The sequence below is a fragment of the Bufo gargarizans genome, chromosome 1 (genome assembly GCF_014858855.1).
Source record: "Bufo gargarizans isolate SCDJY-AF-19 chromosome 1, ASM1485885v1, whole genome shotgun sequence".
Taxonomy (NCBI): Eukaryota; Metazoa; Chordata; class Amphibia; order Anura; family Bufonidae; genus Bufo; species Bufo gargarizans.
The window spans coordinates 666,125,224-666,149,388 of record NC_058080.1 but is presented as its reverse complement, the minus strand read 5'-3'; the positions used below and the strand labels follow the sequence as shown (position 1 = coordinate 666,149,388).

The 24,165-nt window shown below is 42.1% G+C and overlaps 1 protein-coding gene across 2 annotated transcripts in view; it reads right to left on the bottom strand.

Moving 5' to 3' along the window:
* The window catches only part of SV2C (synaptic vesicle glycoprotein 2C), a 157,019-nt gene that overhangs the window by 17,838 nt on the left and 115,016 nt on the right, over window positions 1-24,165 (bottom strand). For both annotated transcript variants that reach the window (XM_044291982.1, XM_044291989.1), the window contains exons 7-9: window positions 17,187-17,275; window positions 13,221-13,385; window positions 6,174-6,307 (exon numbers count right to left, since the gene is read on the bottom strand). In XM_044291982.1, the coding sequence (XP_044147917.1) occupies window positions 6,174-6,307; window positions 13,221-13,385; window positions 17,187-17,275 (388 nt within the window). The remainder of the gene's footprint in view (window positions 1-6,173; window positions 6,308-13,220; window positions 13,386-17,186; window positions 17,276-24,165) is intronic.

Below are 24,165 nucleotides of genomic sequence, written 5' to 3'. Positions count from 1 at the left end.
AATCTAGCAGTGGTGGTCGTGCTGCACACTATAGGAAAAAGCGTCGGCCTCTCTGGTGGCCTGGACCACGGGAGGCTGGATACGCTGGCGCATGGCCATGGCTGCTGGATTGCAGGGTGGTCGTAACCCCTGGAAACAAGCAATGTATAATGTGATGGAAAAATGCATCAAGTCAGCAAAGGAGACAATATGGAGAATGTACATGATAAATGCCACTCGCTGAAGTGAGACAACCCTTTAATATGACAACACTACTGGTTTACTTGGTTTATGTTCTACTGTTGCTCTTCTGTCACACACCAGATGTCACTCTCTTCATATGGTTCATAAGAGAAATATTACTGCAGTAATAAAGATTTACTGGAATAGTTTTAAATTATTGATTTTTTAATAGTAAGAAATGTCCCATGGATACGTCCTAAGTTGACAAGGAAGGGAGGTTGCTGAAATGCCCTGTCCTTTCCTATTATACATTTTGCTGAGTAATGATTGGCAACGTTGTTTAACATAAATTATTACTGAGAACTTAGAATAGTGAAGAGGTCTAAGGCATGAATGTGGAATAATCCTGCACATGAACGTGTGAGCCCATGCCGTGGACAGCAAAATGCACGGGCACGGGTCGTGTGCGCGCCGTTTGCAGTCGCGGACCCTTTCACTTGAATGAATCCGCGATCCGCAAGAGACAGTCCGCACCGCAAAAAAATAGGATAGATATGTTTTAAACAGGCCTTTTAAACAAGCATGGGTCATAATTATTTAGGGTTGAGAGACTCGGGTTCGGATGGCTGAATCCGAAACCCAATTCTTTTAAAAAGTACATTAAGAATATCGGCACCGTCCTACTTCATGCCTCATTAACGAAGCCAAGTTTGGCTCACTATTTTGATACAGTAATTTATGTGAATAAACGAAGTGAAGGCGAGATGAAGCAATATTTGATGAAACTTCGAAAAGGCCTCCGCGGAAGCAATACATTTTACAGTAGGATGGAGCCGATATTTTTGACTGACTTTTTAAAAGAATAAGGTTTCGGATACAGCAATCCGAACCCAATTCGCTTAGCCCTAGTCATTATTTTTTTTAAATAAATATATATTTTTATTTTCCAAGTCATAATATTAATACATAAAACAATATTAATCACGGCGGTGTGCCCAGCATGGCAATCATAGACGTCATTACAAGAAAAATTCTACACAACATCCTAAGGACACCCTCAAAATATTATATAATAATAAACTATATACCCCCCCCCCATTGGCTGCCGTCACTCCATTCATTATTATATAGAATAGTATCAGTATTAGTTATAGCTATGCAGTTATGCGTGCAACTCTCCGTTTCCTTTCAATGTCCTCATATACCTTAATTCTTTGGAGGTATGAACCCCACTCCCTTATTGAGGGCGGGGAGACAGAGCCCCAATACTTTAACAATATAGCCTTAGCAACCATCAATCCCCGCATCCAAATCCGTCTAGCCTGAGGCGGGACTTCCACTTCTGACCCATAATCCCCAAAAATGACTATCAAAATTCCCGGGTTATAGTTCATTGAACTCTCCTTTTGTAGGGTAGCGAAAACCTCATCCCAATAACTTCTTATTTTGCTGCAGCTCCAAAGCAGATGAACATAGTTTGCATTAACATATCCACATTTAGAGCAGCAGCAATCCCGATCTTTATTTTGGGGAAATTTTCCTTGGGTTTTAGGCGTACAATACAGTCTATGGAGTATCTTAAATTGAATTAACCTATGCGCACTGGAAACTGTCGCCTTTTTCACATTCCTATAAATAGTAGACCACTGCAGTGGGGGGCAATTCAACTCTTGCTCCCACTTATCTGTACTTTTGAAAGGTGTTACAGCTGCCAGTGCCGTTCGGAGTTTCGCGTAAAGTCTAGATAGCTTCACTTTTTCATACTTCTGAGCGTCACAAAAATCAAAAAATATATTCTCTCGTGGAAAAATAACACCCCTATTCCTAGAGGTTTCGAATGTATGTTTCAAACGTGAATACATAAATAAGTCTAATGGTGAACTATCTGAAAAAACAAATTCCAAAAGTGATTTGAAACGACCCATATAAAAAAGGTCGGACACTCTATTAATACCACTACATAACCAATAACCAAAATCTGTAATTTTGAAGAACTCCTCCAGCCCCCTGTTCTCCCACAGAGGGGTGAAACCAAACGGACCGGAAGATTTAAGGATCTTCTTCAATCTGTTCCAAATCCTCTGCAGTGAGCAGGGGATCAGCAAGGACCTCCTCATTCCCATAAACCCAGTCTCCAAACATGCAAAGATATTCTCCACTGGTTTATCAAAAACTTTTGTCAAATAACGTGAAAGTAACCTCTCTTTAGAAAAACAGTGCTGAATCTGTGCACATAAAAAATAACCTTGAAAAAAAGGTAATGACAGCCCACCATCTGCCTCCGACAGCCATAGATATCTCTGCTTTATACGCACCCTCTTCCTTCCCCAAATTAAATCATTAATCATAGTCTCCAACCTATGAAAGAAAATATCATCTATCCAAATAGGGGAGGCACAACAACGAAAACAAAACTAACGGTAAGATAATCATTTTAATCAAAGCTATACGGTCCGTCTGTGCCAATATCAATTTCCGCCAAGCGCTGATTTTGTCCCTAACTTTATTCAAAACCGGGGCCAGATTAAGATCATAAAACCTATTTATAGGGACCCCAATCTTAACCCCCAAATAATCCAAAGTATCATTAGGAGCCAAAACACGAACTCGCCTCCCCTCATCTACAGCTTTGCGGTTTAGCAGGAGGAGCGATGACTTTGACCAATTAATTCTATAACCTGATAATTTGCCATAATCTTCTATTACCTCTATGACATACGAGAGGATTTTCCATCCCTGATCTAGGAACAGAATCACGTCATCGGCATATAAGCTTATTTTTTCGCCCACTCCCGCCACCCCAAACCCATCTATACGATTATCTAAACGAATCCGGGAAGCCAATGGTTCAATAAAGAGAGCGAAGAGGAGAGGAGACAGGGGACAACCCTGTCTCATCCCTCTCTGCATCATAACAGGGGAGGAGCTGATACCGTTGACACTGATAGATGCAACTGGCTGTGCATATAACATTTGAGTCATTTCCTGGAACGAATCCCCAAGGCCAAAATGGGACATTGTAGCCCACAAGAAGGACCACTCCATCCTGTCAAACGCTTTTGCGGCGTCTAGAGACAGAATGGAGTGGTCTATACTACCCCCAACAGACAAATTCAAATACACCCTATATAGACTCATCTGTATTTGCCGTCCCGGGATAAAACCCGTCTGGTTAGGGTGTACCAAACCCGCTATAACCCCTTTTAGTCGATTGGCCAAAATTTTAGCAAAGATCTTGTAGTCCGTATTTAACAGTGATATGGGTCTATATGACCCCATATCACATGGATCCTTCTCCTTTTTTAAGACCAAAATAATCACTGCCTCTCTAAATGATGGAGGTAAGGAGCAGCATGCGCGGGATTCATTCAGGACTAGAAGCAGGATCGGCCCTAGTCATTATATTGTCAATCGGCGCTTGTTCTGGGTTGTGATCTGCCCTTAAAGGAGTTTTCCAGTTATTTTCTATTAATCTCACCTTGCCCACGGTGGTGAGTCAAATGGCATTATAGCGCTGCCCTCCCCAGTTTAATTATGTTGGGATCATGTACCATACATAGTGCTTGTGATCCTATCCCAGTTTCAACCCACAATGTACTGGGGTTGCGCATGCATAGTCAGGCAGCCCCGGGCACTGTGAGCTGTGTTCACCCGAGGCTGCCTGACTGCGCAGGCGCAACCCGCGAAACTGGCCTAGTGCCTAAAACGTAATTAGAGCGCAGGGAGCACTGGCCCTGTAAGGGAAAGAAATTCATCATAATAAAAATATTGTAAGACTCACCAATGTGGGCGAGATGAGATTTAAAAAAAAGATAACCCCTTTAAACGTTCTGCTTTCAGCTGATCCTTTATAATTCCTACTAGATGCTCAATGTATTATTTCTTCTACATAACAATGTACCTGCCTCCTAGATACCGTACCATCTAGAATACATTAACACTGGATCTGGCTAAGAAACCATCAATTGTAAGCATTACTTTGTCCCAGAGGAGCACAATCACTTCCATTACAGACAATTTCATCAGAAACATAAACTGTATGGTTTTGCATCATAGGGAAAAAAACGAGTACTTAAAGGAAGCCATCCAAAGAATAGAAAAACTCCATGCAGAAATGACTTTAGCCTAGTAACTCCATCCTACAGCCCCAGTGAGACTGTATATAGGGTACCCTTACAAATCAGTCTGACTCATAATCATCACTTCCAGGACTCCTCGTTCTTCTTTACGCTGAAGATAGTCCATAGTGATATTGGTTGTATGTTTGGGGTAGTTGTCCTGGCGCAGATTAAATTTTGAGCCAATCAGATCGCCCACAAATACTCATTAATGTATTGCTCTCCAACCCTTTGGTAAAAAAAAAACTGCCTTCTGTTCCAGCCAACCATTTAAATTTTTAACTCATCAGTCCAGAGCGCCTATCGCCATTTTTCTGCACAACAGTCTGTATGTTTTTGTGTACGGTTGAGTGGAGACAAGGTCAAGCGACTCAACTATGCACAAAAACATAGAATCTGGGGTGTAGAAAAATGGCGGCATTTACATGCAGCTCCTCTGTATGGGGAGGAGCGACCGCTAATGCAGAATCATTGTTTGCCGGCAGCAGAGTGCTGTTTAGCAGACACAATCTGCTGCTGGAAAACATTGATTTAGGTGACCGCTTGATCGCTTTGCTGGTTCATCAGGTAATCGGTGGTGTCTTTACACCGGCAGATTGTCGCTAGCTGGTGTTCATGCGAATACTTGTTAGCGTCAATCTGCCTGATGTTCAGCAGGGTAGAGGGCCCTTTATAACAATGAATGGGCAATTTATAGCTAACACAGGCAAACCTGATGGACTTGACCTGCCTCCAGGTTAGGTAGTTAGTTAGTTAGTGAGTCTTAGCAATGCAGTACTACAAACAAGATCTACACATGCAAGTTCCAGCAAACTAGGCCCAATTCCAGAGGACCTTCCTCTCTGAGGCTACAGCTGCCAAAGATATCTATCATCAGACTACCCCTGAAGGAAAGAGACTGGCCATCTAAGGGTACTTTCACACTGGCGTTATTCTTTTCCGGTATTGAAATCCGGTAAAGGGTCTCAATACCGCAAAAAAACGCCCTAATTGTCCTAATGCATTCTGAATGGAAAGCAATCCGTTCCGTATGCTTTCCAGATGTCTTCCGTTCCGTCCCTTGTACGGTATTTGACTGGACAAAATCCCGGCACACTATCGCATTAATTTCCATAGAGATGTATTAATGCCGGATTCGGTACCAAGTTTTCCGGAAATTTCCACGTTGCCGCTAACGGTCTTGCGGTCTGCGCATGCGCAGGGACATAGGAGGAGCTGTTTTTGCTTTTGATCTTTGAAAAAATTTAAATACCGGATCCGTTATTCCGGATGAGGAAAAAACATATTTCCGTTTGCATACAGTTTGCCGGATCCGAACAACACTAGTGTGAAAGTACCCTTAGAAGGTCTAGAAGGACCACTAAGGCTGTGTGAGATACCTCTCGTTTATGACAAAAGACTTTACTGCTGTCGAAAGGGGTAATTGCCTCCAGCACCCGGTACTCTATGGGATGGGCTGGATCTAGAGTCTGCACTGCTCAGCCCAGGTATTGCAGAAGGAGTTAACAAGTACAGAATAGCATGCCCGTGGTTATCTTGGAAAGTTGCAAAATATTTAGAGTGGGTCTCAGAGATTACTACTACCATCATTGCTGCTGCCCATACACAGCTATTGGGCAGAAATAATCTGTGTGATATTCCTTAGGACTGTACCAATTGCTGCTGTTTGTACTGGAACTCTCATCATCTACTCAGTAAAGAGAGACTTTATTACTTCAACTTAAACAGGCCTGGTCATTGTCATACCTGCAAAATTGTGCATCACTGGCCACCGTGGGTGAGGTTTAGTCCACATGCGGCAGCCAGAAGTTGTAAGCCTGACTACAGAGAGCTTTCTGTCCTCCACTGAGTTCTATGGAAAGCCGTAATAGAAAACACTGGCATGATCCTCACCTGTGTTCACAAAGGCTGTATGTGTGAAAGTGCAGTTTCGAAAGTAAGTGTTCAGTGACGTCACGTCTTCAAAATAACATCGTTCAAATAGTGAATCTTGAAACACTACAGCCTTAAACTTCATTGAAATGAACCTGTGAAATAGAACATTTTATGTGGTTTAACAAGCAGTAAATATCAGATAAAACAAGTAATAAATCCACATAAAGCTCAAAAGAAAAGATGACATCCCCTTTACTGCATTTCTATTACGCTGCAAAGTTAGGGAATTTTCACTCTAGCGTTAAAGTTTTCCGTTATTGAGTTCCGTCCTAGGGGCTAAATACCGGAAAAAAAATGCTTCAGCCCGGTCCCCATTCATTGTCAATGGGGACAAAACTGAACAGAAGGGAAGGCTCCAAAATGCATTCTATTCCGTTTAGTTTAGTTTCCAGACCGGAGAGAAAACCGCAGCATGCTGCTTTTTTCTTTCCGTCCCTGGCATGCGGAGCAAAACTGACACAACAGAAAACGGATCCGTCCTCCTTTGACTTTCAATAGTGTACGAAATGGATCTGTTTTGGCAATGTTAAAAAAAAAAAGCTAAAGATAATACAACCGGATCCGTTCAAACTGATGCAGATGGTTGTATTATCAGTAACTGAAGCGTTTTTGCGCTAGTTTGAAAGTACTCTTAAAAGCTGAGGCTGTCTTCAACTTGATGAAGCATATGAAGCAGGCAGGGAACTCCCAGCAATAGACTGACGCCTAGGGGGAATGTTTCTGACTACTGCTTCCCTGTATGTGAACTATTTCTATTACTATAAGAAGGTAATGCACACTAGGCAAGGTTATATGAGCCTTCACAAAGCTGCTTGATGGAGCTGGCTCAGACCACCAGAAGAAAATTCCCACAAAGGTTTCTTATCTCTGGGATTTTCATATTGATGACCTATCTTTAGGATAGATCATCAATATGAGATCGTTGGCGGTCCAACTTCCAGCATCCCCGACGATCAGCTGTTTGAGGAAGCAATGACACTCACCTGAGCTCTGGTGAACGCTGTTGCATCTTCACAGCTGACAAAGCACAGTTTACCATTGGATAGTGGCTGTGTTAGTTTGCAGCTCAAGTCCATTCACTTAAATGGGACTGAGCTGCGCCTGGGCCATGTGACTGATAAACATGGTGTTACTGGCCTAGGAAGAGGTCTATGTGCCCACGGAGCATGGGAAACCTCTTCATACAGCTGATCGTGGGGGTGCTGAGAGTTGGACCTCTGCCGATCTCATATTGATGAGTTATCCTGAGGATAGGCCATCAATATGAAAATCCCAGAGAACCCTTTTAAGTCTACATAGACCCAGGAAAGAAAGTCTCACTGCTCTATAAACATCTATGGCAAAAATCAATAAAGAGTTTTTCTCTAAACGTGTCTGCATAAAAATGCAATAAAAAGTCTTTCTTGAAAAGATCCTTACCAATAATGTCATCTGTATATCTGATTCCAGGTCCTTTGATATTGTGTCTTAATAGTATTGCTAAGAACTGGTATTTATTGTGTTTAATGCTCTGTGCCTGGTTTACCAACAGGTGGCAGTGCATCTGGCAGTGAGCTATTATTGGAGGATTGGGCTCACCCAGGTCTTCCAAGGGGAGGGATGTTTTTCCTGTTCAGAGGGAGTTGAAAGTTGGAAGGAGAGGAGACATGGCGCAGTGAGGGGAGCTCCCCCCTCTTGCAGTAGGAGTCTTCCAGGGGAAGCAGCTCATAGAGCACCACAACGCCTTGCAGTTCATAGACTGAGTATTACGAGGGGGGTCAACAGCCAAAGGCACCCCACTCAAAGGTGCCAGAACTGCCAGAAAGTCCAGATACCAGACCAAAGCCAGAGATTAGTACAGGAGACAAAGGCAAAGCAAAGTGTCTGGGCTGAGTTGCCAGTGTACCGCAAAACCTGCTGGAGCCTAGAGTTGTTTCAATACAAAATTTTTGATTCGATTACGATACAATAAAAAAGTATTGCGATACTCGATACCATTCGCGCATTTCTTTTTTTTATATTTTTTTTTTTTTATATAGATTTTTTAAATATTTTAATAGTTTGGACTTTTATGATGTGGCGATATGTGATATGTTTATTTATTGTTTATATATTTTATATGTGAAATTGGGAAAGGGGGTGATTTATACTGAATGTTTTGGTGGGGGTTTTTAAACTTTTTTTTTGACACTTTTTATTTAATAACTATTTCACCCCTTAGGGGCCAGAACCTGAGATCTTTTAATCCCTTGTCCTATTCACCCTAATAGATCTCTATCAGGGTGAATAGGACTTCACACTCTCCCTGCTGCCCTGTGCATAGTACACATAGCAGCAGGGAGCAGACTATGGCAGCCAGGGCTTCAGTAGCATCCTGGCTGCCATGGTAACCGATCGGAGCCCCAGTAATACACTGCTGGGGCTCCAATCAGAAGCTGCCACTGCCACCAATGAAGAGGAGTGGACCCTGTGGCCACTGCGCCACCAATGATTTTAATACTGGGGGGTTGATGGGGGGGGGCACACTGCGCCACCAATGATAATTAGCCCTTAATACAGGAGGCGGGTACTGGCAGCAGATCAGCGGCAGTTAACCCCTCAGGTGTCGCACCTGAGGAGTTAACTGACGGTGATCGCAGCTCCCTGTCAGAGGCAGGGTGCCGGCAATGTGATTCTTCTGCCAGCACCTGCCTCCTGTATTATGTGTTAAAGACGACCTTATATGGGTCCAGACTTTAAGTAGCAGGCTACACAGAGCGGCGCCCAAAGATGTCCCAGCACTTACTATTATTACTGGGCGCCGCTCCGTTCGCCCGCTGTGCCCCATTACTGTCTCCTGCTGCATATGCTAATTACTATCGGAGCAATGGGGAGGAGACATCAGCTTCTCTAGTGGGCGTTCCTTCTCCCTGGCTGTAGCGCTGTCCAATCGCAGCGCAGCACAGGGAGAAGGAACGCCCACTAGAGAAGCTGATGTCTCCCCCCCATTGCTCCGATAGTATTTAGCATATGGAGCAGGAGACAGTAATGGGGCACAGCGGGCAAACGGAGCGGCGCCCAGGAATAATAGTAAGTGCTGGGACATCTCTGGGTGCCGCTCTGTGTAGCCTGCTACTTAAAGTCTGGACCAGGAAAAGCCCTATCATTGGTGGCACAGTGCACCCGCCCCTCTCTCTGTTCATTGGTGGCAGCGGCAGCAGCAGCACAGGGGGGAGGGAGAGACTGCTTCCTTCTCCCCTGTGCTGCTGAGGGAACCAGCGCGCTTATGTTCAGAGATACTAGACTGCGCAGCAGCGCAGTTCAGAATCCAAAAAATGGAAATCCCGGTATCGTCTCGATACCGGGACAGAAGTATTGATTGGGTATCGAAATTTCGATACTCGCAACAACCCTACTCGAGCCAGAGAAAGATCATATATTATCTGAATGTAAGTTTATTCAAGTAAAACTGTTGAACTTTATCAAGTCTGGACTCGGCGTATTCCTCCAACTAATGCTCTTTTGAATGCTGAGGAATCTAGCCCTGGGGAATGACGATACCCAGGTAGGACCACCGTGACACACTGAACTAGTAAGGCCAAATCACTACTCTGCCTTTCCTACACTGGGACTCCAAGCGTGCCCTGGCGGGCAGCACATTGCAATTCCACTTCTGCAGGATTAGAAGCAGTTTAGAGCTGCAGCGTCCCACTAGTGTACATTGGCACTGCACATCTTGTTAGGTTGTATGTTGTATCATGTTGTATTGCACGTTTGTATAAAGATCCCTGTTAACAGGCTGTTAGGTGCACTACACATATTCCACCACTAGATGGGGATAGCACCACAGTATATATACACCACAGTTCAGGCCTAGTGAGTAGTTGTGGGAGTTGGAGGAGATGGAGTGAGGAGCAAGGGGGAAGGAGAGGACCCCCCTCCTCTCAGCTCTCTCTTGGGCTCCACGGGCTCCAGAGAAGCCAATTCGTTTGTCTTAGTGTCAAGTAAGGAAAGCAGGCAGAGGTGAAGCCTTTATTCTACCGTCTACTCTTCCGGAGTGCCAAGTGGATTTTACTAATTTCTATGTGGAAAGACAAAGGAGGGACAATAGCCATTATTCTAGGCTCTAGGCACCTTTGTATCAAGGTGAAGGATTTATTAGCTTCCGGCAGCCTCACCGTTACTTCAAGGACAGATAGGCCATCTGTTGCATTACTTGTGTGTAGAAGATAAGGACTTGAACCACCTTTACTAAGATTAGAACAAGGCAAAGAGCTAACTACCAGTGAGTACATAACCTCCTACTATAGCCTGCGATATAGCCATATATACAGCCTGTTACCTGGATTTACAGTATTCAACCTACATATTCATAAGAGACTGTTTATAACTGGATGTAAACTGTTATCAAAACCCTGGTCACAGTAAAGTTCTCAGATGGATTCAAACCCTGCCTCATTCTTATATCTCCATACTACAACCAATCTCATCATTTTGCACCACCAAGGTGCTGGCGTCACGACCTTACTTTAATTTAGGGACCCAGCCGCACAAGCACCCAGAAAAGCCAATCACCATCAAGGGCACCTCGATCACCACCAGGCCGGTGTCCCCTGTTGTACAGTGTGCCCCGGAGAATCTGCTGCTGGTCCAGTGAGGCATCTGATAACCGTGAGTACCGATGAACTGTTGCACCCACCAGCCCACCGTGAATCTCACGCGTTCTCCCCTGTGGACCGGCATGTTGCAGAGCTCACTCTGCAGTGCCGCAATATGCAGTTACCAACAGTCTGATGTACCTCCTATGATCCCCTTGGATGTATCACTCAATATCCAATTTATACAACTAGATGGCTGTATTCTCAGTATCTGATTTGTCCTGAGTTACTCCAAACATATAAATGGATTGAACCACATATGGTGTTACTCTGCAAAGATCTTCAGTCTGCAAAAAGCTTTACTATACTCAAATTTAAAATAGAAAAAAAAGCATATATAATGTAAGTCCAACATAAAATCAGCATAGCATGCCTCATGATAACTTGACCCAGAAGCTAGGAAGGTGAAACCCTGGATCAGGTTATGGTGAGGCGTGCTACGCTCATTTTATGTGGGATATTAAGTGCTTTTTTAAAATTATTTCAAGAGTACGTTCACATGAACTTTTTCTGTGCTGAAAAAACCTAATGCGGAATCTGCTTCAGGATTCCTTGTGGTTTCTTAGTGTGCTGTTTTTATTCTGATTTGGTTCACATGGTTTTTTTATGTGGTTTTGATGTGGTTTTTCTTCCTGCCCATTTCAATAGAAACTTGAGACATGTATTCTGCACGGAATTCACATCGAGAATAGATGTATCACTTTCTGCGGCACAGTGTTTAAAACCGCAAGCAGAAGAAAAGCACACCGTATGAATTAACAAGCGGCTTCCCCATTTAATTCAATGTATATGAACAAGCGTTTTTGGCTCGGTTTTTGGGATCTACGCTAACATAAAATACACATAGGAAAAACTCTGTGAACATACTCTAAATGTAAGTATAAAGCCTCATGCACACGACCGTTGTTTCATTCCGTGTCCGTTGTTCCGTTTTTCGTGATTTTCTGCGGACCCATTGACTTTCAATGGGTCCGTGGAAAACTCGGCTAATGCACCGTTTGTCATCCGCGTCCGTGATCCGTGGTTCCAGTCCGTCCAAAAAATATAACCTGTCCTATTTTTTTCACGGAAAACGGTTCGCGGACCCATTCAAGTCAATGGGACCGTGAAAAAAACGCGGAGGCACACAAGATTGTCATCCACGTCCGTTTTTTTTCCTTTCATTTGCATGGCAAACTTGACTTAGACTTTTTTTTACTTTCCTTCACGTCTGGTGATCCTCCAAAAATAAAGGAAGACACACGGAAACAAAAACGGATCACGGAACAACTGAACCCCATTTTGCGGAACGGAACACAACAACGGTCGTGTGCATGAGGCCTAATAAAGCCCTTTTGCAAATTGTAACTCTTTGCAGTGTAACACTATATGTGGTTTAATCCATTTATATACGGTAGTGTGAATAATCAGATACTGAGCAATAAAAAACAATTAGTTGTCTTAGGATAAATCAGATTTTGAGCGATACATCCAAGAGGGTCATAGGAGGAAGATCAGGCGGCTGGTATCCCGTTGCAGCAAAGTGGAGGATCTGAGTTTGGAGTGAGCGTCGAACTGTTTCTGCAGCAGGGGGGATCCTTTCAAAAAAGACTTTTTATTACATTTTATATAGACACTCTTAGAGAAAAACAAATAATTGATTTTTGTCACAGAAGTCTACAGAGTGGTGAGCACTGGTCAAAAATATCCTACCGTCTTGTGTATACAGCTTCTATGTAGCTCTGTGCATCAGGTTGATGTGCACACGACTGATAAACTAGAAAGGAGCCATGTATTATTACATGTCCCCTGCCTCCTGCATCTTATCCTGTTCATCTGAGGAGACCTTTTAGCTGATTTTATCATCACACATGATCAATGAAAGAGAGGAGACACACAGGCGTGAACACTTAGATAAGGGAGTGAACGAGCATGCTTCACAGGGAACGCCCACTGAACTCTGAACTTGCAGCTGCACAAGTAAGCACATTAGAGGCAGCCGGTCTTACAAATGAAAGAAGTAATGCAGAAACGTAGCAACAATTCGCATCTATAAACTTTTTAAACTATTTTTCCATGAGAAAGATGCACATTCAATTGATTATTCATTCGATGGGTTTCAAATCTCCCTCAGGAGATTCACTTTAAATGTGCAATATCTTTAATTAATAAATTCTGCAATATAGCGTGCCATACTGCTATACACGCCACCTTATCTTCTTCATATGAATGACAGTATGTGAGGAAAAACCTCTTTGTGCTTTTGTATACTATTCTAGACTCATAGAGATAAAGTATGATCCCACAGCAGTCTATGGACACTGATCTGAAATACAGCGCATGGCTGGTTTGGTATCACAGAATCCTCCTACAAAACAGGAACATAACACCAAGGGAAAAATAATAATACTTGTCATTGATGAATTCTCCATTTTTATGGATTTGATTTTCCAGAGTAAAGTTGAAATGGTAGTTTGAAATATTTTCTCCGTAAAAGTTTTTCACTCTCAGGGCGTATTCATCCGCCTGCAGGTGTTTAATGACGTCGGAGAACCAGACGGATAATCCATAGTAGCTGTGAAGATACAGAATCACTTTACATTACAGTATCAGTATAGACACACATACAGACAGAATTACTACAGATGTAGCAGAGCTGTGCATTTTCATCATGTGCTTTTCACCATGAAATCGAATTAAGGGTACATTCACATGACCATACACATTTTGCAGTCAGTAAAATAGGGATGCGGTCCGTGTGCATCATGAATTTTTGGCAGGCCGCATTGTAGAAATGCCTATTCTTGTTCGCAAAATGGACAAGAATAAGACATGTTCTATAATTTGCGACAGCCGTGTGCTATTCTCATTTTTTGCAGCCCCATAGAAATGAATCGTTCCATGTGTGACATACAAAAAAAAATGTTGATTGGATGCGGACAAAAATTTTATAAAAAAAAATACTGCCTGTTGCTCGGGTATGGCCACATGTTCAGGGGTTTTTGATGCAGTTTTTGAAGCCAAAATTAGGAGTGGATCAAAAAAGAAGAAAAATTATTGTGGACAGATTATACTTCAATTTTTTATCCACTCCTGGTTTTAGCTTCAAAAACTGCTTAAAAACCCCACAGAGAATCCATTTATGGCCAATTCAGTTCTACTATGCAAGTTATGAAAAAATGTGTTTATATTAGAATGGTTTATACTAAGATCTACTCTGTCTGTACAACATATTTCCATTATAACATAGGTATTAATCCCTTCCTCCTGTATGCATTTGGGGGCTTTGGTGACCAAGCAATTTTTTAATTTTTTAGTCGCACTCCAAGAGCTATAACTTTTTTTCCCATCTATGTGGCAGTATGAGGGCTTGTTTTTTGTGGGAAAAGTTTTTATGGTACTATTTTGGGGTACATATAACTTACTGGTTATTATAAAATCTTTCTGTAGGGGATGGGAAAGGTTTTACATTGTAAATTTTGTGACATTCACTTTACGACATAAAGAGCGCACAAACTTTATTTTCTGGGTCAGTACGAATACAGCAATACCAAATATATATATATATATATATATATATATATATACACACAGTATCTCACAAAAGGGAGTACACCCCTCACATTTTTGTAAATATTTTATATCTTTTCATGGGACAACACTTTGATGCAATGTACAGTACTCAGTGTACAGCTTGTATAACAGTGTACATTTGGTGTGCCCTCAAAATAAACACACAGCCATTAATGTCTAAACCTCTGGCGACAAAAGTGTGTACACCCCTTAGTAAAAATTGCCAAATTATGCCCAAAGTGTCAATATTTTGTGTGGCCAGCACTGCTGCTTAGCTTCGGGAGCGAGGATCTGTGTTTGGCCTCGTTCCCAGGGCGGCTTTGCTAGCTGGGAGGCTCCCTGCTCATAGGTCTGCCTTGAGCGCCGAGTTGATCACTCGGTGCTCGAGTGGTCGGTCTGTCGGTCATGTGACGCTGGCCACGTCACATGACCCTCACTCCCCACTATAAATACAGGCGGCTACTGGCTACAGGTTGCCTGTTATTTTCGTCCTATAGGCTGTGTACTTTATTGTTATTTAGCTACCTCTGGAATTGAACCTCGATCCGCCTCTTGACACCTCTTCTGCCTGCTCCCTGTACCTTGACGCTACCTTTCGGATTTTGACCTCGGCTTGTTTACGGATTTGTCTTTGCCTTTTCCCTTGTTCTGACGTGACCTCCTGGACTGACCTTGGCTAGTTGACCCGCCTCGCCTTCCGTTTTTGTTCTAGAGAAGACGTCATCAGCGCAGACGCACTGAGGGAGTGCTGAGGAGGCGAGCCTCCTTATCTCAGAGCGCCTGCGCCGAATCAACACAGGCGCGCGATTTTTGAAATGCTGACAGGGCCAGCCGGAGGAGGAGATCGCGGCTGGCCCTGTTAATCAACAGGAGGAGGGGGCGGTTTTATGCGGCTGCTACCAGCAAGTAGACGCCCTACTTGCTGGTAGACAGGTAATTAGCATATTATAAAAGTATGTTTTTTGACATATCTACAGAACGAAAATGATTAATAACATAATATATAGCTATATCGCAGGATAGGGATTATAAGTAATAAAGCTCTAATTATAGATAAAGCGGGTGGTCGTAGAGTTATTCAATCAATATCACTGAGGTACGACTACCTAAAATTTAACCTTTATTTTGGTCAATTAAAATTCCCTGGAAGAGGAACGACTAGTGCAACAAAACACAACACAAATACAGTACAATTAACACACGGACGAGCAGGATCAGACAAGCGGATCAATATGAGAGGGAAAAAGGGGAGGAACGCATCAGGGCAACCCGTGCCATAACAGTATCTGTCCCTACGATATCCCTTTATAACTCCTCCTCAGCCCGGAGATGTGTCTTGATGGTAGGCACACTCCGTCCACGTACCTATGCTGTCTATCCTTATGGTGCCCTTTATATACTATCCCATATGGATATCTGGGTAATAGTATATATAGAAGATATCGGTTGTACAATCACGTGTCCCGACGCGTTTCCCCCCTTCCTCTCATTGAAGGGGTTCATCAGGGGACAAAAACAATGTCAGTCAAACACATAAAGTGTTCAACAGATATCAATGAAGATGGATCATAAGTCTGGAGGCCACAACCAAAACCAATTAACTGACTATACAGGAGTCCGCACGCGGTTATGTTAAGATAAACCGACTCCCCACCAGTAAAGAGTATACTTAGCTGGTCCACTGGAAGGATATCCAAGTCAGCGGTTCTAGGTGAACATCTTGTAAGGGCCTCCAGGGGGCAAGATGTGTTGTAGGGACAGATACTCCCCGGGCTGAGGAGGAGTTATAAAGGGATATCGTAGGGACAGATACTGTTATGGCACGGGTTGCCCTGATGCGTTCCTCCCCTTTTCCCCTCTCATATTGATCCGCTTGTCTGATCCTGCTCGTCCGTGTGTTAATTGTACTGTATTTGTGTTGTGTTTTGTTGCACTAGTCGTTCCTCTTCCAGGGAATTTTAATTGACCAAAATAAAGGTTAAATTTTAGGTAGTCGTACCTCAGTGATATTTTTTTTTATTTTTTTTTAGGGATTATAAGTACCCAAAAAAAAAAAAAAAAAAGGAGTTTAGTGGGGTGACAGAAGCCCTTTAATCTTTAACTTTATGCCTTTTGGAGATCATTTTATCTTCAACTTGCTTAACTGTTCACAGTAACAGTAATTTTGACCAGGGGTGCCCAAACTTTTGCATGTCACTGTAGATATACCTGGACAGTGGAGAAAGAAGAAATTGCATACTACGGTGATATTTATTAGTGGAATTGCTGGGCTGTGTCCAATGGCATATTTTCTAGAGAATGTACCATCATAAAATGACCTATTGTTTAAATCACATTTATATGTTAAATTTATATATATGCCGATTGCATCTATAAGGCTGTCATACACCAAGGATAGCTGTCAGCTGAATACTTGTTTGCTGAACACTTATCCATTCCGGGTAGCTGACTGTGCATGTGTTTTAAATATGGAGAACAAAAGAATAAAATCCAACATGCCCGACCCTTTTATCTCACGATGCAAGTCGAGACATTCCCAAACACAGTAGATAGTGGGGCAGTCCTGTTAAAATAGGCAGGTATGGCCAACATTCAGCAAATGTATATCACCATCTATAGGTGAATGAGGAGTTTCATTTTAAGCATAACTAGTATATTTTTTTTTTGCTACGCCCCTAACTGGACACATTGAAAATTCAAGGCAAATGTTTTAAAATCAGTATAGAGCACTTATACAATAAAGAGAATAAATCACAGTTTACACCAATGTAACAGAACTGCAAGGGATCAAAGGCAAACATACCCAAATGACAGACTGAGCCACACGATTGTCAGTTTGATTGTGTTTTCTTTGACAGGATAATCAAAGCATTTCATGAAAGTTACCCAAATCTGTAAAATAATGTGTGATATTAACCATGATGTAAGTAAATGATAGAGCGCATCACAATACAGCACTGTTCATAAGAAAAGATAAGGGTAATTAGGGGGCACGATAATTACAGGCTTTCAGTTTAATTAATTTTCAGACATAATATGAGATAGAAGTAGTGTAGGAGGGATCGTCATCTACTGGCCTATTAGCAGGATGAAGTTTTATCAGGTTAGGCCGGACTGTCACTCATTACACAGTGCTTTTGTTCAAATACAGATAAGTACAAATTAGGGAACATTTAGTACAAAATAATTCCTGAGGACAAATGTCTTATGGATTATGATAGACTCAAGAGATTTCTGCCCTTCCTCAGATCACATGTGCATAGCCAGCAAAATCTTATGGTATAAAAGCGGTTGTCCGAGTGTTTATTACTGGTGACCTATCCTCAGGATAGGCCATCAATTTCTCATGGTTGGGGTCTGACTCCCGGGACCGCTGCTGATCAGCTGTTTGAAGAGACCACAGAGCTCACAGAGCATCGCAACCTCTTCCTGGTCCCGTGACGTCAAGTTCATTGGTGGCGTGGCCTAGATGCTGCTCAGTACCACTCAAGTGAGTTGGCCTGGGATACAACACCAAGTACAGCTGCTGTCCAATGGATGCAGCCTTTTCATACAGCTGATTGGCAGTGGGTGTCACGCAGTCGAACCCCTAGTGATGACACACTATGATGTAGCTCAAGGATAGACAACTCCTTTAAAGGGACAAAACCCTATCTGTATGTCTTATTAGGTCTCAGATTGGGGTCACCCACTCAGTACACCCATCTATGAGTTAGAGATAGACAGGTTCTTGGAAACTTAAATATTACTGGCCTATCCTTGGGATAGGCCATCCCAAGCCCATGATTTTTTGCAGCATTCAGAGGAATGATGTACGTGTCACTGCAGGATTAACGGGGACCCCCAGAGTAATGGCACTGGAGCAGAGAGGTTATGGGTAAGTACTAAATAGTGTTCATTTTTATGTTATACCAGTTCCTGCACTTAGTCAAATGTCTAAAATTCCCAAACTAACCCAATTAATTAACCACTTCCCATCTGGGCCATTTGCCCCCTTCCTGACCAGGCCTAATTTAGCAAAACTGACTTATCTCACTTTATGTGGTAATAACTTTGGAACGCCTTTATTTATCCAAGTCATTCAGAGATTGTTTCCTCGTGACACATTGTACTTCATGATAGTCATAAATTTGAGTCAAAATATTTCACCTTTATTTATGAAAAAATCCCAAATTTACCCAAAAATTTAAAAAATTCGCAATTTTCTAAATTTCAATTTCTCTGCTTTTAAAACAGAAAGTGATACCTCATAAAATATGTATTACTTAACATTCCCCATATGTCTACTTTATGTTGGCATCATTTTGGAAATGTCATTTTATTTTTTTAGGATGTTAGAAGGTTTAGAAGTTTAGAAGCAATTCTTCAAATTTTTAAGAAAATTGCCAAAACCCACTTTATAAGGACCAGTTCAGGTCTGAAGTCACTTTGTGGGGCCTACATAGTGGATACCCCCATAAATGACCCCATTGTAGAAACTACACCCCTCATGGTATTCAAAACCGATTTTACAAACTTTGTTAACCCTTTATGTGTTCCACAAGAATTAAAGGAAAATGGAGATCAAATTTTAAAATTTCACTTTGTTGGCAGATTTTCCATTTTAATCCAATTTTTTCTTTAACACATCGATGGTTAACAGCCAAACAAAACTCAATATTTATTACCCAGATTCTGCGGTTTACAGAAACACCCCACATGTGGTCATAAACTGCTGTATGGGCACACGGCAGGGCGCAGAAGAAAAGGAACTCCACATGGTTTTTAGATGCCATGTCCCATTTGAAGCCCCCTGATGCACCCTTACAGTAGAAACTCCCAAGAAGTGACCCCATTTTGGAAACTAGGGAATAAGGTGCCAGTTTTATTAGTACTATTTTTGGGTACATATGATTTTTTGATCATTCATTATAACACTTTATGGGGCAAGGTGACCAAAAAATTGGCTGTTTTAGCACAGTTTCTATTTATTTATTTTTACAGCGTTCACTTGAGGGGTTCAGTCAAGTGACATTTTTATAGAGCATATTGTTACGGACGTGGCGATACCTAATATGTATACTTTTTCTCATTTATTAAAGTTTTACACAATAATAGCATTTTTGAAACAAAAAAATTATGTTTTAATGTGTCCATGTTCTAAGAGCTATAGTTTTTCTATTTTTTGAGAGATTTTCTTATGTAGGGGCTAATTTTTTGCGGGATGAGGTGACGGTTTTATTGGTACCATTTTGTGGGACATACGCATTTTTGATCACTTGGTGTTGCACCTTTTGTGATGCAAGGTGACAAAAATTGCTTGTTTTGACACAGTTTTTATTTTTATTTTTTTACGGTGTTCATCTGAGGGGTTAGCTCATGTGATATTTTTATAAAGCTGGTTTTTACGGACGCGGCAATACCTAATATATATACATTTTTTTATTTGTTTCACTTTAACACAATAATAGCATTTTTGAAACCAAAAAAATGATGTTTTAGTGTCTCCATGTTCTAAGAGCTATATTTTTTTTATTTTTTGAGAGATTTTCTTATGTAGGGGCTCATTTTTTGCGGGATGAGGTGATGGTTTTATTGGTACCATTTTGTGGGACATACGCGTTTTTGATCACTTGGTGTTTCACCTTTTGTGATGCAAGGTGACAAAAATTGCTTGTTTTGACACAGTTTTTCTTTTTTACGGTGTTCACCCGAGGGGTTAGATCATGTGATATTTTTATAGAGCTGTTTTTTATGGACGCGGCAATACCAAATATGTCTATTTTATTTTATTTTTTCTATTTTTTTTTATTCCTTACTTGGGGACTTTTTTTTTTTACATGTGAAACTTTTTTTAATTTTTTTTTTTCAACCCTTTATTTTTTTTATTTTATTTTACACTTTTCGTCCCCCATAAGGTCATACAACACCTCTGGGGGACATTTGCTTCACTTTTTCTTTTTTTTTTCACTGTTGATTTCTCCTGTAACTGGGGCTGACATAGTAGCCCCAGTTACAGAAGAAATGCACCCCCCAGAGAGGCTGTACAGCGTGATTCTGCACTGTACAGCCTCAGAGCAGGGCTGATCGAGGTCTCTGTAAGACCTCACACAGCTCCGGCACTCTCCGGTCTCGGCGGTCACATGACCGCCGGGCCGGAACAGGAAGCGCACAGCGCTTCCTGCTCTGCATACACAGCGCTCGGTGAGCGCTGTGTCTGCAGCGATCCGGAAGGCAGGGACACCTGGGAACTGTCCCTGCCTTCTCTCTGGGTTGCCCTGCTGTCACTGACAGCGGGCAACCCGATCAGCAGCTGCACGATTAGCGTGCAGCTGCTGTTTCTGAAAGGACGTTTTAAAACGTGCTTTCAGAAATAGAGGTCCACCCATAGGACGTTTATATCCTATGGGCAGACGGAAAGTGGTTAAAATTATTATTTTACTTTGTATTTATTGAAACAATGTTGCAGCGGGTAATAATAAAGTATACAACTTCCTCCCATGGTCATTAATAAGCTTTTGAAAAGCTTTAAGGGGTTGTCCCAAGACAAATATTTCTACAGTTTTCAAACCTGCACCTGGATCTAAATACTTTTGTAATTGCATGTAATTCAAAATTTTGCATAGCCTCTGAGCTATTCAATAAAATGTATCTGTATAGCTGTTTTTTTTTTCTTATTTATCCTGCTCACTGAGAAGGCCGCAGATGCTCAGTTTCATCCTTCAACTGCCTCCTGAGCTGTGATAGGGAGAGCATGGACACACCCCCTGAGCTGTGATAGGGAGAGCATGGACACACCCCCTGAGCTGTGATAGGGAGAGCATGGACACACCCCCTGAGCTGTGATAGGGAGAGCATGGACACATCCCCTGAGCTGTGATAGGGAGAGCATGGACACATCCCCTGAGCTGTGATAGGGAGAGCATGGACACACCCCCTGAGCTGCAGCAGAAAAGACACTCCCCTTGCGTTGTTACCGTGATATAAATCTAGCAGAGCAGTGAATGGGGAGATCTCTGGATCCATGTGAGGTACAGGGCTGGTTCTAGCTTTGTTAGAAAGAGATTGTCATGTACTATGTTGATTTTTTTTTTTTTACATTAGTCACGGGATAACCCCTTTAATTACCATTATTAGATATAGGGTTATGCCTTGGGGGGGGGGAGGGGGGTATGTGCCCTGGCAATAGAGAAAAGAACTACTGGCACCAGCAACAAGAGTAAACTCACTTTGCATGGCATATACAGCAGCAGTGCCCATGTAGGACAGGCTTATGACTGGCCTGCTGAACCACAAATCTATATATGCTTCATCCTGTCTAGACATGCCAGAAAATTATAAAGAAACCCACATTGATCTTGTAAGTGCTTTGACTAGAATGCAAGACAGCAATTGAGCTTGCAATGATGGGTGCAGGTATAAGAGGAGCAGAGGTAGCGGTCGCACCTAGTCCCTGGAGCCTGAAGGAATTAAAAGCAACACACCAGTATTACAAATGCCACATGGTAAGGGGGGGGGGGGGGGATGTGCCTTATAGAGATTTTTGTATTGGGACCTAAAAGTGTACAGCTCTGTGCAATGGTATGACTGGATGTATGCTTATCCCACGGCTCCATCCCTGTGCTTGCATCCTACTCTTCTGCTTGACATAATGATGACAAAAGAATCATCATGCAGATCCCAACTATCCTCTTCATGCCAGGCCTCATGCACACGGCCGTTGCCCGGCCGTGCCTGTAACAGCGGGTCCGCAATATACAGGCACCGGCTGTGTACACACCGTATCATGGATGCTGACGCATTCACTTGAATGGGTCCGCAATCCGGAAGGAGTGGTGTGGAACTGAGACACTGAACCTCTCTCCATGCTTCCGCACCGCACAAAATAAAGCACGTTCAATTTTTCTGCAGAGTGGACGGCTCAAGGACCTATTCAAGATGAAAGGATCTGCATCTGGCTGAGGAAACCACACTGATGGTCCCCAATGCACAGAACAGCCGACACACGTTCATGTGCATTAGACCTTAATCACATACACCGAACATGGCCCCATCTCCGATTTGCATGTAGTTTTGGCTTAGTCTTGGATTGTTTTCTGAAGATGCTTGTGCTAAACCTTCCTAGGTTTTAAGATTATAATATGCAGACGAGCACAATGCACTTTTTACTTAGAATGCCATCTGCTTAATATTTTAAAGGATGGATGCACAGGAATTAATGCAACTTGCACTTTTGGTAGCTAATATTAGCTAATGCTGGGTTTGCTTTTTAACACTGTAGGCAGATTTATCTAAGGAGGCTACCTCTACCTAGTCAGAAAGAAGAAAGGGATTAATATCATAAAAGATAACATTACTGGTGTCTGGGTAATCTCAGATTATGTAGACATTTGATGTGATAAATCTGAGGGATTTTGATACTAGTAGATCTGTATCACTGGTTACATATTGGTCTGTGCCCAGATTAGACATTAAGGTCAGGATTATTCTAGAAATTGTGTTTTGATTTTTAGCGTTTTCACAAATTTATCGGAAAGAGAAAAGATGGGTCTGATTTGGGATACAGTTGAATATTATGATATTGTGACGGATATTATTCATACAAAATACTTACATTGGTGCAGAATAATATCATTGTATCATAAAATAAAAAAAGACAAATAGCAAGAAAATAAATGTATTCACAAAAAAACATGATCAAAATAGTCCAATGGCTATGGCCTTCTGACTATTTAAAGAGGACCTTTCATCTGGCAAAAAATTGTGAACTAAGCATAATAATATATACAGCGGCGCCCAGGGATCTTACTGCACTTACTATTATCCCTGGGCGCTGCTCCGTTCTCCTGCTATGACCTCCAGTATGTTCAGTCACTTGGTTATAGTAGGCGGAGTTTTCCCTTGTTCTCCTGGGCATCTCCTTCTTCTAGGCTGTAGCGCTGGCCAATCGCAGCGCAGAGCTCACAGCCTGGGAAAAAAAAAACCTCCCAGGCTTTGAGCTCTGCTGCGATTGGCCAGGAGAACAAGGGCAGTCTACTTCTTACTATAACCAAGTCCCCTAAGTCTCCACCCACTATAACCCAGAGACCGAACATACCGGAGGGCATAGCAGGAGAACGGAGCGGCGCTCAGGGATAATAGTAAGTGCAGTGAGATCCCTGGGCGCCGCTGTACAGATCATGACACTTAATTTCACAAATTTGTTGCCAGATGAAAAGGTCCTCTTTAAATACAGGAGAAGAAGAAAGAAAAGAGCGAGACTACCCAAAACAAAATGCAGGACCCCCCACCTTCCATGTGCTATTTTCTATACTGGTGTCATCTTATGTGGCAGAGAAGTTTATAGGCAAACACAGCCTGGCTGTGACCACTACCTCTGCCTACTCATATCCCCTCAAGAGTGATTAAAGGATCATATTTTCCTTTTAGGAACATTTTCATTATTTTATTTTTCAATTTGTCTTATCACCTCTTAACAATCTGTATGTGAATATACTGTGTATTGTTTTTTAATGAAAAAAACAGGTAGATGCTTTTCTGGATATAATTTTTTTTATTTAAAGCACCCCATGTATTCTGCTTCCTGTCCTGGTTTGTTAAGTTCCTGTTTGGATTTCTAGCAATGCAAACAACACTGGGGCCAGGGAGAGACCTTACTGTAGTGACTCAATTAGAGCATCACACATTACACTGATAACCATCTTTATCTAGGCCTATCAAGAGAACATTATATACAGTTATCCCAATTCTACACCTACTATTAACATGAGGATTATACAGCAGATAACATTTTCCCCTCACAG